The sequence below is a fragment of the Pholcus phalangioides genome, unplaced genomic scaffold, assembly GCF_987345545.1.
Source record: "Pholcus phalangioides strain wild (caught in Gottingen) unplaced genomic scaffold, Ppha-v1.0 ptg000024l_1, whole genome shotgun sequence".
NCBI lineage: Eukaryota > Metazoa > Arthropoda > Arachnida > Araneae > Pholcidae > Pholcus > Pholcus phalangioides.
Genome location: NW_028301616.1, coordinates 10275887 through 10289684, shown reverse-complemented (window position 1 = coordinate 10289684; position 13798 = coordinate 10275887). Strand labels below are relative to the sequence as shown.

Genomic DNA, 13798 nt, shown 5'->3' with positions numbered 1-13798 from the left:
AATTTTTCACTGAAGGGGGAGGGGGCTGTATCCTTTCTATGATTCGAGCTTACGGAGACCATGGTAAGGATATCGAAGCCAAACATTTGTGGTACAGAGGATAATGGTCGTTAATGTCTGTGGCAGCTATGGATTCTATTCAACAATGGTTAAGTAAGAAGATTCGAGGTATCGAGAACTTTACCGAAGGTCCGTGGTCCAGAGGAAATATAACTACCAAGTGTTTCGTCCAGTTTAGCAGATTGGGTTTACCAACCATGGTTTACTTAGAATATTCGAGATGAAGAGAACCGTTGTGAGAAAATTCAAGACTAAACAGCACTGGTCCAGAGGAACCATGACTTCCAATCGTTTCGTTTGGAACTATATCTGTAGTGGATGTGGATTCTTCTGATTCCACGGGTTGAATAAGGGGACTGAAGAATCCACATCTGCCACAGACATGAACGAAACATTTCAACATTTCAAAGTAATTCTTCTGGAGCTAGAGTCTAGAACATAGTTTCCTAACCTTTTTTGCTCCATCGCCCCCTTCTTCAGAATTTTTTTTTCTCCCATCGCCTCCAACGCAATCTAACCCATAGAATCCTATGTTATACCCGTAGCTTCTATCGCCCCCCCCCCCCGCTTGGAACATTCCATCGCCCCCAAGTTGGCGTAAACGCCCACGTTGAGAATCACTGTTATAGACCATGACTCTTTAACGTAGAATCTTTTCATCCTCAACTGCCACCTAAAGCATTATTTAAGAGAAAAAGTTGTTATATACCCGTGTTTTATATAATTTGTTTTTTCAGGAGATATCTACGGTGAGCTGTACGGGCTGTTACAAGTGTCCGGCCTATTTCTCGCTCCTTTAGGAGGCATTTTCATGGATTGGCAAGTGGCTAAAGCTTCAAAAGGTAACCTTCTTCTATTTAGACCTTTTTTCATGATCATTTTGGATAATAATAATAATACTAAATTTCCAAATGTTTCACGTACGAATCTCTATTTGTCTCGTTTGAACAGGAATTATCCATTGGAGGATGAAAAAAAAATCTTAAGGATATCTCTTTTTGTTATGTATCGTAATATGGCTCTTCCAAAAGAATTACGATTTTTTTGTAATCATTTAATCGTTTTTTTTATTGATATTTATTGTCCTCTCTTGTGTTTTTCTTCTCTTAAAATAGAGACGGATCCTGAAAAACGGCGGCTGAAAGTTCTCCAGTCGAATTTCTGGCCATTGACGTTGACTTCGCTGCTGGCAGTGGTCGCTCAGGTCGCGAAATATTTCAACGCCGGCGAGGCGATAGTGGTCTCGATCGTATTCGTCACGTTATTCAGGACGTTCTTGCTTTCTATAGGGACAGCTTATTTACGCATTAGGTAAATAATTTAATAATTAGGTAATAAATAATTAGGTTATAAATTAGGTAAATAATTTAATAATTTTATATGAGTAGAGCCACGCGCAGTTCAGGAATAGCTGTGCTAGTAGCTTTTTGTATGAGCCGTGAAAGACTACTACGCAGAGTATTAAAGCAAACCATTTACCCAGATCTTTGAAATTTATACCGTCTCTGTAACATCCACTGGTGTATTTACGTGATGGGGACGAGGGCTTAGCAGGTGGAACTTGCCGGCCAAGGCGACAACTACGGAGGGGGCAGAAAATTTGAGGAGTGAGTGGCTAAGAAAATTCGTATAATGGCGGAAGGGTGGCAAAGGTTGTATAGGCCACCATTAATCTACCTCAGCCCAGAGAGCAGGGACTAGGTTAGTGAGTGACCAAACCAGTTACCTAGAGATTTTTCAGTCTCTCCTTGTCAGTGATTGACAGAAAGTGTGAGTGTGTCTAAAACCTAGAGTGTGTGAGCATGAGACTGACCCAAAAAAGTGACCTAGAACGTGCGCAAGCATGTGAATAACCAAAAGGTCAAGCTTTTGGTTTAGATCCTAGCTCATGTGCAAGCATGTGAATGACCACAACAGAAACCTATAGAGCGAGGGACCAGGTCAGTGAGTAACCAAAAGAATGACCTAGAGCAGGGTTCTCGAACTGTGGAGAACCCCTGCTCTAGGCGCCCGTTTCCTTTCGATGCATATTCGCGAGTTCTACTGGCTTCCCAGAGCTGTTTGACAAAGAATATTTTCGAAAAACCTTTTTCAGGGTGACCGTTCAGTGGTGGCGCACCAGGTTGCAGGCACACAAGGGCGCAGCTGCGCACAGTTTGAGAACCCCTGACCTAGAGAGTGTTTTAATGTGGGAGTAACCAAAAAGTATAAGAATAGGTCAGTGAACAACCAAAAAGTTGCGTGAGCACGGAATGACCTAGAGCGTATGTACAAGTGGCTTAGAGACACAGGCGTATTTACAAGAATGGGGGAATAGCACAGGCCATAGAATTAGCGAAATGAGTGGTCAGGAAAATTCGAAAATAGCAGAAGAGCGGCGCAGTTCGTGCAGCCCACAGGCGGCAAAACCATAAATCCACCTCCTGGTAACATCAATGGACTTGAAGTTTTTGTGGCAAATATTAGACACTCTTTTAGTTCTACAATAATTCAACAACAATAAACAACTACAAATAACAATTTAGAATTTACAATAATTCAACTTTAAAAGTTTTTGTATAATTTTTTTCTCATGTATCGAAATAAAATCTAAAATGAAAACGGATTAGATTTTTGCGGTCGTCGTGCAATAAATCTTTTTTTCTTCTTCTTCGGACTGAAGGGTCATTGGGAGTTTGTTCGAGTAATGACATTATGTTTCTCCAACACCTGCGGTCAGCAACATCAGGGGATATTACAAGAAACTGTCTGCAACGAACAGAACAGAATTATTAAAGGTGCCTACCTTGACCGACGAGATGTAGGAAAAATGCGGCTGTTTTTTAGACCGTCTCGGCTTGACGGGATTTTACTTGATGGGATAAATCGCGTACCATTCATCCAGAACGCCCCTTTCCGTGGCTGAGAGGAGGCAGAGTCATTTGATAGGTTCTCTTGTTCATTCATGTGTTGGCCGTCCACCATCACCGAGACTGTCTGAAAACAGAACCGTTTTTTCTACGATTCAGTTGCTCACAAGGCAGGCAGTAAAAATTTTAATTCCACGCGTTCTGTTCAATTGGTTTCATCTAATATCTCCTGATGATGCTATCCGCAGGTGTTGGAGAAACGTCGAGTCGTTAGTCTATTTCACGACAAATCCTTGTCCCAAGAGAATCCGATTGATTAGACATCTTTGTTAAATATGCTTTGGTGACTTATGGTACCGGTGTTTGTTTGACTTGATCCCCGGTGACTTTCTGCAGACACGACAATTCAAACACGAAAATTTATTCATCGGACTCGTCTTTCAATCTTAATATGGAATACAGATGGCGACACTTCGCGAACATGAAACGTGCGAAACTGTGGCATAATAATTTTTCTTTATTCGATTTTTTTTGTGTGTTGTTTCTGACATAAACGAAGCCGATCGTTGATATACAATACGGAATAAGTTTTCCTTTTTTATTTAAAAGGTTTCCGGCAGAGCATTTCGGCAAGCTGTTAGGCATAATGAGTACGATGTCCGCCATCTTCACCCTATTGCAGTTTCCACTGTACATTTGGGAGACGTTATCGCCACAGAGTGCATTTCACGTAAGACAGATCTATAATTTTTTCTTGAAATACAGGGTGGGCAAAAAGTTCGTAAAAACTTTAAAAATGAATAAAAACCGGAAAAACCGAAATAAGAAACGGTTTGCAAGGTTAGCATCGCTTCACTAGGTTACTGGAATTTTCTTTAACACAGGAAAAAAATAACTCAAAAATAGCAATAGGTGGCGCCGGTACGAGTGATTTCGTTGGAAATATGCAGATGAGACGGTTATAAGAACTTGCGCTCCTAATCCACAAGCAGTTAACCGTGGTAAACCGTGTATGTGGACCTGCTGCACTCTGTCGTTGTTGGATTTGTGACTCGCCTGCAATGTGTTATACCCTGTGATGGTGGTCATGTGGAACACGTACTGCTGTAATAAACGATTTGGAGGCATTCTGTTCGTTATTTGCGTATCTTTTGTTTGACTTGTGTACATCAGTGTCACCTATCGGCTGTTTTTTGAGTTATTTTTTTTCCTGTCTTAAAACAAATTCACGTGACTTAGCGCTGGGAACTTCGCAAATCGTTTTTTTATTTCGGTTATTTTTTCCGGTTTTTATTTAAAGTTTCCACGGACTTTTTGCCCACCCTGTACAATCGAATGTTTAACGGGATTTTTTTTCCATGTTTACTTTTATAAATATTTTTCTGAGAGATAAATGTTGCTATTACAGTCACATTAAATGGTTCTTGAAAATCCAACACACGGTGTCCTTAAATAACAACTTAAAAAATTAATTCTGGTAACAGATTCGTGTGATAGGTTATAAATATTTATTTCGGGAAGGACTATCGTTGGTATAACATCTTACCGATAGATGGCAGTGTGACCTCTCCCTTCTGTCAATTAAAAAAATAGAAACCTTTATCAAAATACATATTCTGTACCCGTATTCCCGAAACGTCGGTAGGCTGACTAGTTTTAGCCCCAACGTCACCACAGTGCCGGCCCACTGAAGTTGGTTTTTCTTAGGTTCCCAATTTTGAGAGCCGATTGAGAATTCAGAGAGCAACAGGCTTACAACGACACGAATAGTCAAACACTAAACTTCCCTCATAATTAGAAAAATTCGCGACAGATGGCAGCACTATACACGCAAGCATTACACAGAAACAGACTTTCCGTTAGGTTGACAACACATACACGCATATTCGCCATCATGGCCCAGGTCTTCTTCGACCATCTGCTAAAATCTCTTCATTGAGACAGAGCGGCGGTCGATGATCTGGTTAGGAGAGGGCAGGCTGACTATATCTCATCGAGAGAAAGTAAGGGAATAAAATAGCTAAAAAATTGTTATCGGGTGGCAAATAAGGATCTACTTTCTACCAATCACAGTGAATTACAATTTATTTCACAGGAAAACGTTGACCATGAGAAATCTATACGATATGAATATAGTATGGGGAAGTGCTAATTTGCTAATTGTCGTCAAAGGCGGGCAAAATTTGCCAATTATCGCTTAAAATATGGCGGGGAATGAAGCACTCCTGCAAATCGCAAACGACAAAAACATTCATCTTGAAAAATATGTGAGGTGAATGTTTGTACATATTTATAGCCATAATTTTTCTAACATAATTAGTTAGTTGGAAAATAACTCCAATCCTTGATTTGAGTAAAAAAAATTAGATTCAAGTTGAGCTTTAAAAACTTTGTAAAAACGAGACATTTTTGTAAAAAAATAGTTCGATACCAGGTTCACTTTTGTCAGAAACTTTCCTGACTCAAAGTTCAACAGAAATGGCGACATGACCACCGAAAAAGATTGCTACAGCAGGGAGTCTCACACCTAAGGGTTAGCGCGCCACCCTCTCTATGAGCACAAAAAAAGGTCGCCGTTCAGAATCAGCAATAAATTGCAGGTACCAGTCTAATTATCCCTCGTGTGCAGAAAATGACCGTGGTGAGACACAAATTATCAATAGTTACCGGAATTATTCTTTTTATCTCTAAGCGTTTTCCTAATAACGATCTTCACAAACCGCAAATGATTTCTGAACACCTTATCCCCGAATTCATAAAAATGATTATTTATGACATTTTATTTATTATGTATTTTTCCAGACTACGATATTCGACAGCGTATGTCTATTGGTAGCATGCGCACACCCTCTCCTGCTACTGATTACGCCACTGCAGAAGCGTTTCATCGCGAAAGAGAAGGCTGCGATTGACGATCAATCCTAACACACTATCATGTTCCTAAAATGTTTGAAGCTTGTGGTCAAACAGGTTCGCTACATTCTTTCTTCATCGAACCAACATGGAACGAGTGATCCTGAAGAGAGTGCCATCAATGGGGAAAAGATGTCGTGCTTAGCCAGTAAATAAGTATTTATGAAATCACTAACAGTGTGCCAATGAATGAAAACGACAACAGAGTTGTTGGAGAGATATTCTCATGATGTTCAGCTGGTGGTTCGAAGCCGGCTCAGAGGGATACTCCAGGACACACACACGCCACCTATTTTTTTTTAATATTTTCTACAATTTTCGGAGTAACAATCATGATTGTTTTGAATAATTGTTTCTACAAGAATATATGGGCTAATAAAGAATTTTGTAAAAAAAAAAAAAATAATGATTTTTGTGAAGTTTTTCTCATTATGAACATTTAATTTACTCAAAGTGGTTGGTGAACGATCTTGGCTTCCACGATTTCCTATGGGAGAACCTCCTTCCTTCCCCCCTTTTACTTTTTAAAGAGGAGATCGGCTCGCATTCATGCCTCGAGCCACAGAAAATCAACTTCAGTTGACCACCACTGCGGCGACGGTGGGGTTCGAACCCGGGAAACAATAAGGCTGGACATATCCCAGGCGCCAGGTCGCCATGACTACTAAAAAGTCGGCATTGGCGCCTAGAATTTTCTTTGTGCAGTTACTAAATTGCAGACCGGGAGCAGCACGGAATGTTTGGAATTTATAGCAGAGCATATCCGCCAACGTGGAAGAGGGTCACAACGCTCTGAGAAAGTCAAAAGAAGCATAATTTTGGACCTTTTTCTTCGGGTAAACATTTTGTGGTGCCTAAAATTGTTTTCTGTCATCTAGATTTTCTTGTGATTTGTCTAACTTTGGTCTACAAGGTACCTCAATGCAGTTATAGCACGATATTTCTTCTCTTTCTCCCATCCAGGCCTCCCTTATCGAACGCGAAGGTGTGCCAGGAAAGATCTGGCAATTATTGAATGGATATCAAACTCGCGATAGCTCTGAACATCCTTCATTTTTAGCAACCGATTGGGGGATAATGCAGTACACGAAAAATTTCTTAAGATATTCGAAATTAAGATGGGGTAAAACCGGCTTTGAGCGAGATTCTTTCTGTCCATTGAATTTTATATGAGTAAATTTATAATGTACTAAAACTTTCTAAACAGAGGGACATGTGGAATTTCTGCGGAATGATTTTTTTTAGCTGCAGCACTGCCTATTGGCGAAGTTTTATACTATATTTGTATTTAATAGGTTACCGCATCATATCTGAAGCGTTTGTTGCCCAAATTTGGTGAAGAATGGCCAGTAGAATTTTCTTTATAATTACCTGAGTCGGAAAAATTCAATTTTTTTCCATTTCTACAACCATGTACCACACATATCCGGGATGCACTTGGTAGAGCAATCGCAAATCATGGTTTTTGAGAATCATTCAAGACCTAAAAACTAGGTGCAGCTAGGGTTTAGTGAAACTCTAGGAATATGACTTATCCACCTTTGAGAGAAATGTGACGTCAGTATTAACGCTATGGACAATCGCTGTTCCCTATCGTGCCTTTTTTTTAACAATCAGTCTCGTCGCCTCTCTAGACGCCTTAGGTGCAGCTGCTGCAGGAACGAAAGGCGTGTCTTTCTTCATCGCTACGGCGCCATCTTTCTTGACTTAGTACTCAGTGCCGTCTTAACGCATGGGTCCACCCGGGCGCCTCAAGAGCAGAGGGGCCTCACAAAAATGAGAAGTGGTTGAAATTTTCGAGAATTTTCCAGGTAGGGCCTCAAAAACATCACTTGGACCGGGGGGCCCATGTTGCTCTTAAGACGGCCCTGTTAGTACTTAGTACTTACTAAATAACACATACAGTCGGCCTCGCTAAATCGGATAATGGATGAACGGATACCCGCTTAAACGCATAAAATTATCCGACACTAAAATTTCTCCCTTGGGAGACAACGTTGAAGTTCCCCGCTTAATATGATACTTTCAATTACTTTCGCCCTTTAATTGAAAAAATATTACGCTCCACACTTCAACTGTCAATACACATCTACCACTATGCATAATGTTTTTATATTGAATGAAACATTTTTGTAATTAATGCGAAAATATGTTACTGGGTTAAGATAAATGCATTTGAGAGTAGGTATTGGCCTCCAAATATTCAAGATATCGATACGTACATTTAACTACTTTAGTTCTCTGTTGAGCCAATAGAGGGCTCTAACTTTTCCAAAGAAAAGTAAAAATCTTAGGTATTGTCATCATTGTAATTAAATATAGGTTTAATTTCATTTTTGATGTCTGATTTATTCGAGAAGCTTTAATAATGTTGATCCTTCATCAGTTTTCAATATAGAAGCTATACTAACGTTGAAAAATGGCAATTGAATAGTTCTCCGCGTAATTGGATAACCGCTTAATCGGATATCATGTGCAGAAATTGTTGATATCCAATTAAGTAGGGCCGAGTGTAGTATAATAAGATTCGGCTTAAAACGACCTAGCCGGTTTCTATCTCATGAAACTTCGAAACGTTCTTTGGTGCAATAAGTGTATTTACTAAAACTTTCTTGACCCAAACTTTAACCAATTTCAGAGATGAAATAAGCCGACGAAGGAAATTTTCAATTTACACATAATTTATTTTAATCATTTTCCGAATATCTTCACTCTGAGGGGTGGCAATTTCAGTAAATCCAAGTGATAAGACACCGATACGTGATTCGGCTTATGAGGACTGCAGTGATAGCAGGGTTGGGACATCCCGCCACCGGATCCTCCTCCTCCTCCTCCGCCATTTCCTAGAAAATATATTTGAGAAAATTAATTTAAAAATACAGTAAAATTCCATTGTAACGACAGTTCGCAATCACGAGGAAGATTGTCGTTGTAATGGAATTCCTGTTATATAAGAGGATTCCCGTTTTTTTTCCCTTAAGTCAGGTTAAAAAATTGTAGAAAATTGCTACTTTATCTGAATTAAAATGACTTATAGACCATTTCGTTCTAACATCACCGAATGAACAGAACTCTCTCATCATGAAATTGATTTCTTTTGGGAGTCTCACAGCAGTTAATTAATTGCCTAAGATATTTTTGCATAGGACTTCGTATTACCAAAGTGATTTGGTCGACCAACTGTACAAGTATGAGTATCAATTATCATATCACTGCTCAATTTCAGGGCTTCACGTGAACTCTTAAACATTTTCTCGGTAATCGGAAAAATTTTTTTGCGTGATTTTTACAGTCATTTGGAAACGACTTTAAACTTCTGGTCCCGTGGTCCCTTAGTCACTGGAAGAGACAAAAGTGGAATAAAATCATCACATAACCCATGTGCATGGCGAGGAAGTCCAAACACAACGAAGGGAAATGGGGGTCCAAGAAGGGAATGAAAAAAATTGACTTTTCTGCGTCCATTATTTTTTAAAAGTGCCTCAGAGTAACTTTTGCGAGGAGCATGTGCTATGATAAGAGTCGCTATGTCTAATCCTTGAAGACAGACAAGGAAAAAACTAGAATTTTTGCTCATTGTTTTGATGTTATAGCGAATGTTTCCTAATTTTTAACTCGCTATAACAAAATATTTTTTGCTTCTTCAAATCTGCCATTTGGCAATCCAAGGTTTCAGGAAAATTGGCTATATGTTGAGATGCTGATTTTTCGGAAAGAAAATTTCATTTCTGCCTCTACGGGGACTCAGGTCTCTCATATGCCGGATGAGTGCTCTACCACTAATCCACAGAAGCAGATAGAATATTTCTTCCTTGGAGCGTATATATGCTGAATGGTGCCGTGCGATTGAGACACATCAATCAGCTAATGGCTCGTAAATTGCATCAAGGACACCAGATGACGATACATATGTAGAGTAAGATGTCCTCTCCCCTTGTTAATGCAAGATGGTGGCCTTAATGTCATTTACGAGGCATTAGTTGATTGCTCTCACCATTCAGCGCACGACATCATTCAGCATATATACGCTCCAAGAGGAAACAATCTATCTGCTTGATAGAGAACTCGTTCGGTTTACGAGTGACCGGGATTTGAGAGTCCGTGTATGTACAAATACAAATACAAATACAAATACAACGCCACAACAATTTTTCTTTCCAAAAAATCAGCATCTCTATATGCAGCTGGTTTTCCATATATCTTGTATTGACAAGTGTAGAGAACATTTTCTCTTCATATTTTGACAATCACTCGCAAAAGCAAGATTCTCGTTAGAAGCCGTACTCGTTATATCGAACTTTGAGTTTGCAGCAAACTTTGTCACAGTTCTTTGTTCCACATTGGAAATTACGTACGCGAATTATTTTGGAGAGTTGATGAGTGTGTAATTAAAAGATACGCGTGTTTGTCTTGATGAAAACAATATGCAGTAACAAATTGATGAAAATGAAACTTTTGATCCTAACAGGATTGTTGATGTCTGTCTGTTAAAAACATAATGATGATGATGATCATTTTATGTTGATATATGGGGACCTATTAAACTAATGTTTACTCAAAACACGCTGGAGGACGTCTATCGAATGTAGGACGTCGGAATATTTCAACTGCATCAATGAAGACAGACTCCATCTGTGACCTTGATCACAAAATTACGTAAGATATTAAAAGTCGTTACCCTCACCGTTTTGTTGCTGTTGGTAACTTGGCATCATCGGCATCGGGGTCGTTGTCTGCATGTACATACCCCCTTCAACGCAGAAAGAAAAAGTAATTGATTGAAAGTCATTATCAAGATAGATGGTTTCACAGAGATGTTCGCAATTACCATAACTTCTATCAAAATCGTGCTGCCAGTAACAGAATACAAAGACCCGTCACTCACCTTGAGGATAATAGTTCATTTGAGTCGGCGCTGCCGTAGTTGTCATCATGTCTAAGAAAAAAAATGCGTTTTGTAAATTCTTATGTGTGATACAAAGTGCGTACAAAGTGGCTGAACTCTACCGACAAAATAATGAAGGGGTGGGGATACGGATGATGACAAGCAATTTTTGCTGTAGGAAGTGGGATCGCGATCCACTTATTCATTGAAGAAAATAGTACAGCAACGAAGAGAGATGACGATGTGTGTGTTATGTCACTCATCGTTATTTTTTGTGTCATTTGAATTTTCACAAGAGTCTGGGTGCGGGGGGAGGATGTGTTATTGAACCATTGTCTGAGTCAATGTGATTGAGCGCACTAGACCACTACACTGCAGAAGCACTGATATTTCATGTTCCTCGGAGAATAAGCGTGCGCTGAAACTGTCAGTGTTTCTGTATCGTACAATAATACAGCGTGTTGTGTTAATGGACCGCCAAACTCAGAGAGTTGTTAGTAGGTATCAAGAGGAACAAAAATTGCAGTGGAATCTATCGCGAAACCATGTTGAGAGGGTGAAAATCGCGAGAAGAGCATGCAGGCTCTGCGTCCAGAGGAGACGAAAGGTGGATGTCAGTTGATCGCTGAATGCGTTCGTGGGTTCGCTCACCATATCTGACATAAGCAGCGTCGCGAAACGCGTGCGCTGGGGTAGAATCACGCGCTGCCTACGACGTAAATTAACGCTATTGTGGTAGTAAGCACGTGTAGCAGTTAGTTGTCTGTTTCAGTAAGTATTGTGATGGCTGACTACACGAACGAGGAATACGTTGATATGCATCTGATTTAAGGTCGAACCGATGGCAATGGGCGCTTAGCACATTAGCGCAGCGGATGTACCAACATCAATATCCGATGAGGCGCGGATTATCGTTCCTGCGGCAGACATCAAAAGCATACCTGGTATCTTCGAGCGCTTCCGGGAATCGTTTTTACGTCATTGTAGAGTGTGCAATGACATTAGCGGCCGCCACTTCCAACAACTCTTGTAATAATTAATCTCATAAATCTTTTTGTAGGTATTATTCTAATTTTTGTCGTTCCAGCATCACGTCGAAACCTGCATGCATTTTTCACCCTTTCAACGTGGTTTGCGACTCCATGTTCCATTGCAATTTTTCGTTACTCTTGAAGCCTACTAACAACCCTCTGAGTTTATCGGTCCATTAATAGAACACCCTGTATAGCAAAGGCTCATTTGATCATTTTTGTCGCACCACAGTTATTTTCTGCACACGAGGGCAATTTAGACCGGGACCTACAATTCATTGCTGATTCCGAACGGCAGCCTTTTTTATACTCATCGAGAGGTTGGTGCGCTAACCCCTTGATGTGGGACTCCCTGCGGTAGCAATCTTTTTCTGTGGTCATATGTCGCCGTTTCTGTTGTACCCATGCATCAGGAAAGTTTTCTGATAAGGACGAACCGGGTATCGAACTCGCGACACCTCTAAACATGCTTTGGTACTTCGGGCGAGTATCTTATTGACCTGGCCTACTGTGCGCCTCCTACGGCAAAGGCTTAGCAACAGAGGAAAGAATGAAACTTAACTTATGGGTCGAGGAGTCCAGGCAGCTGCTAAAATTGGTGTCGAGAGCGTTATTGCACACCCCACATGGCACTGATCAATGAAGGATTGTCGGACCCTCTAGTGCAGTGGTGCCCAAACTGCGCTCCACGGAGAAGCAAGTGCTCCACCAAAGATTTCTCGGTGCTCGTGGAGATATTGCTGCTTGAATGGCAAATAATTTTTTTAAACCTCAGTATGTTCGAATGAAGCACAGAGCAAAAATACGAAATAGATTAACCCTCGCAAAAAACTTCTTGGTGAATCTCCGAACAAAAACTACCTTTAATTTCTTCTCTTCGTAGTTCGTAGGGAGTACATATTGGGGCCTGTTTTTGTCACAATGCAAAAATAGCGTAACCTCGTAAGTTTGCTTAGTGTGGGATTGCCGTACTTATTATGTAAGCATTTGTGCTCTTTGCAGCTTTTTAAGATTTATTTGTGGTAGGAGATTGTGGTCCTCCACGGTCTCTCTCTCCGCAGAGAGGAGGAATACCTATAGCATGTTACTGCACTTATGTAACAACAACTTAAAAGGCTTAATTACTCACGAATAGGCAGCATATTGCCGAGTAGTGATCACGCCTGACTTCGGTATGCTAATTTTTTTTAATGTCTCCATAAACATTCTTCATGTATGTTTTCCATTAACTAAATGCCTTTCTACGACCTAAGTGTCGAAATTTTTTGTCTATCTTGCTTAGATTTCAAGATAACATAAAACGAGTTCCTAAATTTCCCACCAGATGGTGTTCTAACTTTTCTTATCATTTGGCGCGTATTCGTATTGCTATACCAATACGCTACTTTCATGATTCTATCTGCCATATTTCAGGAGTTATTCAAAACAAAATGTGAAATATCCCATGTTCTTCATTTCTCTCAAATATTTACCTTCTTTTGCTCCCGGGCATCCTAAAATGATTCTTAGAGGTTGAAAATGATTGTAAGAGGCTGCGCATATTTCACTGCACACGAGATCTTCAAGTGGTCATAACTCTAGAATAAATGAAGATAGAGTTATGGAAGAAGCGTCCAAGCATGCTAAATCGGGCATGCGTTACACGATAATAGCAACCCAAATGCCACCTGGTGGAAAATTCTTAAACTTTTTTATCTTGACATGACAAATCAACGGGTTTTGAATAAAATTACGGCTTAAATTTGTGAGATTCTATTCAATGAAACGATAATATACAAAGCTTACTCAGAATGTGTACACTGACTGTCAAAATTTGTAACATTTTATACCATCCACTACTACTACTACTTTCAACCACCGATGTCTCGAATTTGTTTCTAATGTGACGGGGAGATTTTTTTCGGTTTTTTAATTTAACCCATTAGTACAGCTTTTGACTATAAATCCTATAACATTTTTGATTTTCACGTTTATTTAGACGGGAATCGATTTTGTCTTCATTTCAGTATTCTTTTCTCCCCCGCTATGGCTTTACGAGTAAAAAAATAGCAGTATACTAT

General features: G+C 39.9%; 1 protein-coding gene across 1 annotated transcript in view; it reads left to right on the top strand.

Annotated features, from left to right (window-relative positions):
- Positions 1-6211, top strand: part of LOC149068719 (equilibrative nucleobase transporter 1-like) — a 45371-nt gene extending 39160 nt beyond the window's left edge. Inside the window, exons 10-13 of the mRNA XM_089251104.1 lie at positions 798-902; positions 1176-1371; positions 3519-3639; positions 5712-6211. Of these exons, the coding sequence (XP_089107230.1) occupies positions 798-902; positions 1176-1371; positions 3519-3639; positions 5712-5834 (545 nt within the window). The 3' untranslated portion in view covers positions 5835-6211. The remainder of the gene's footprint in view (positions 1-797; positions 903-1175; positions 1372-3518; positions 3640-5711) is intronic.
- Positions 6212-13798: the final 7587 nt, after the last annotated feature.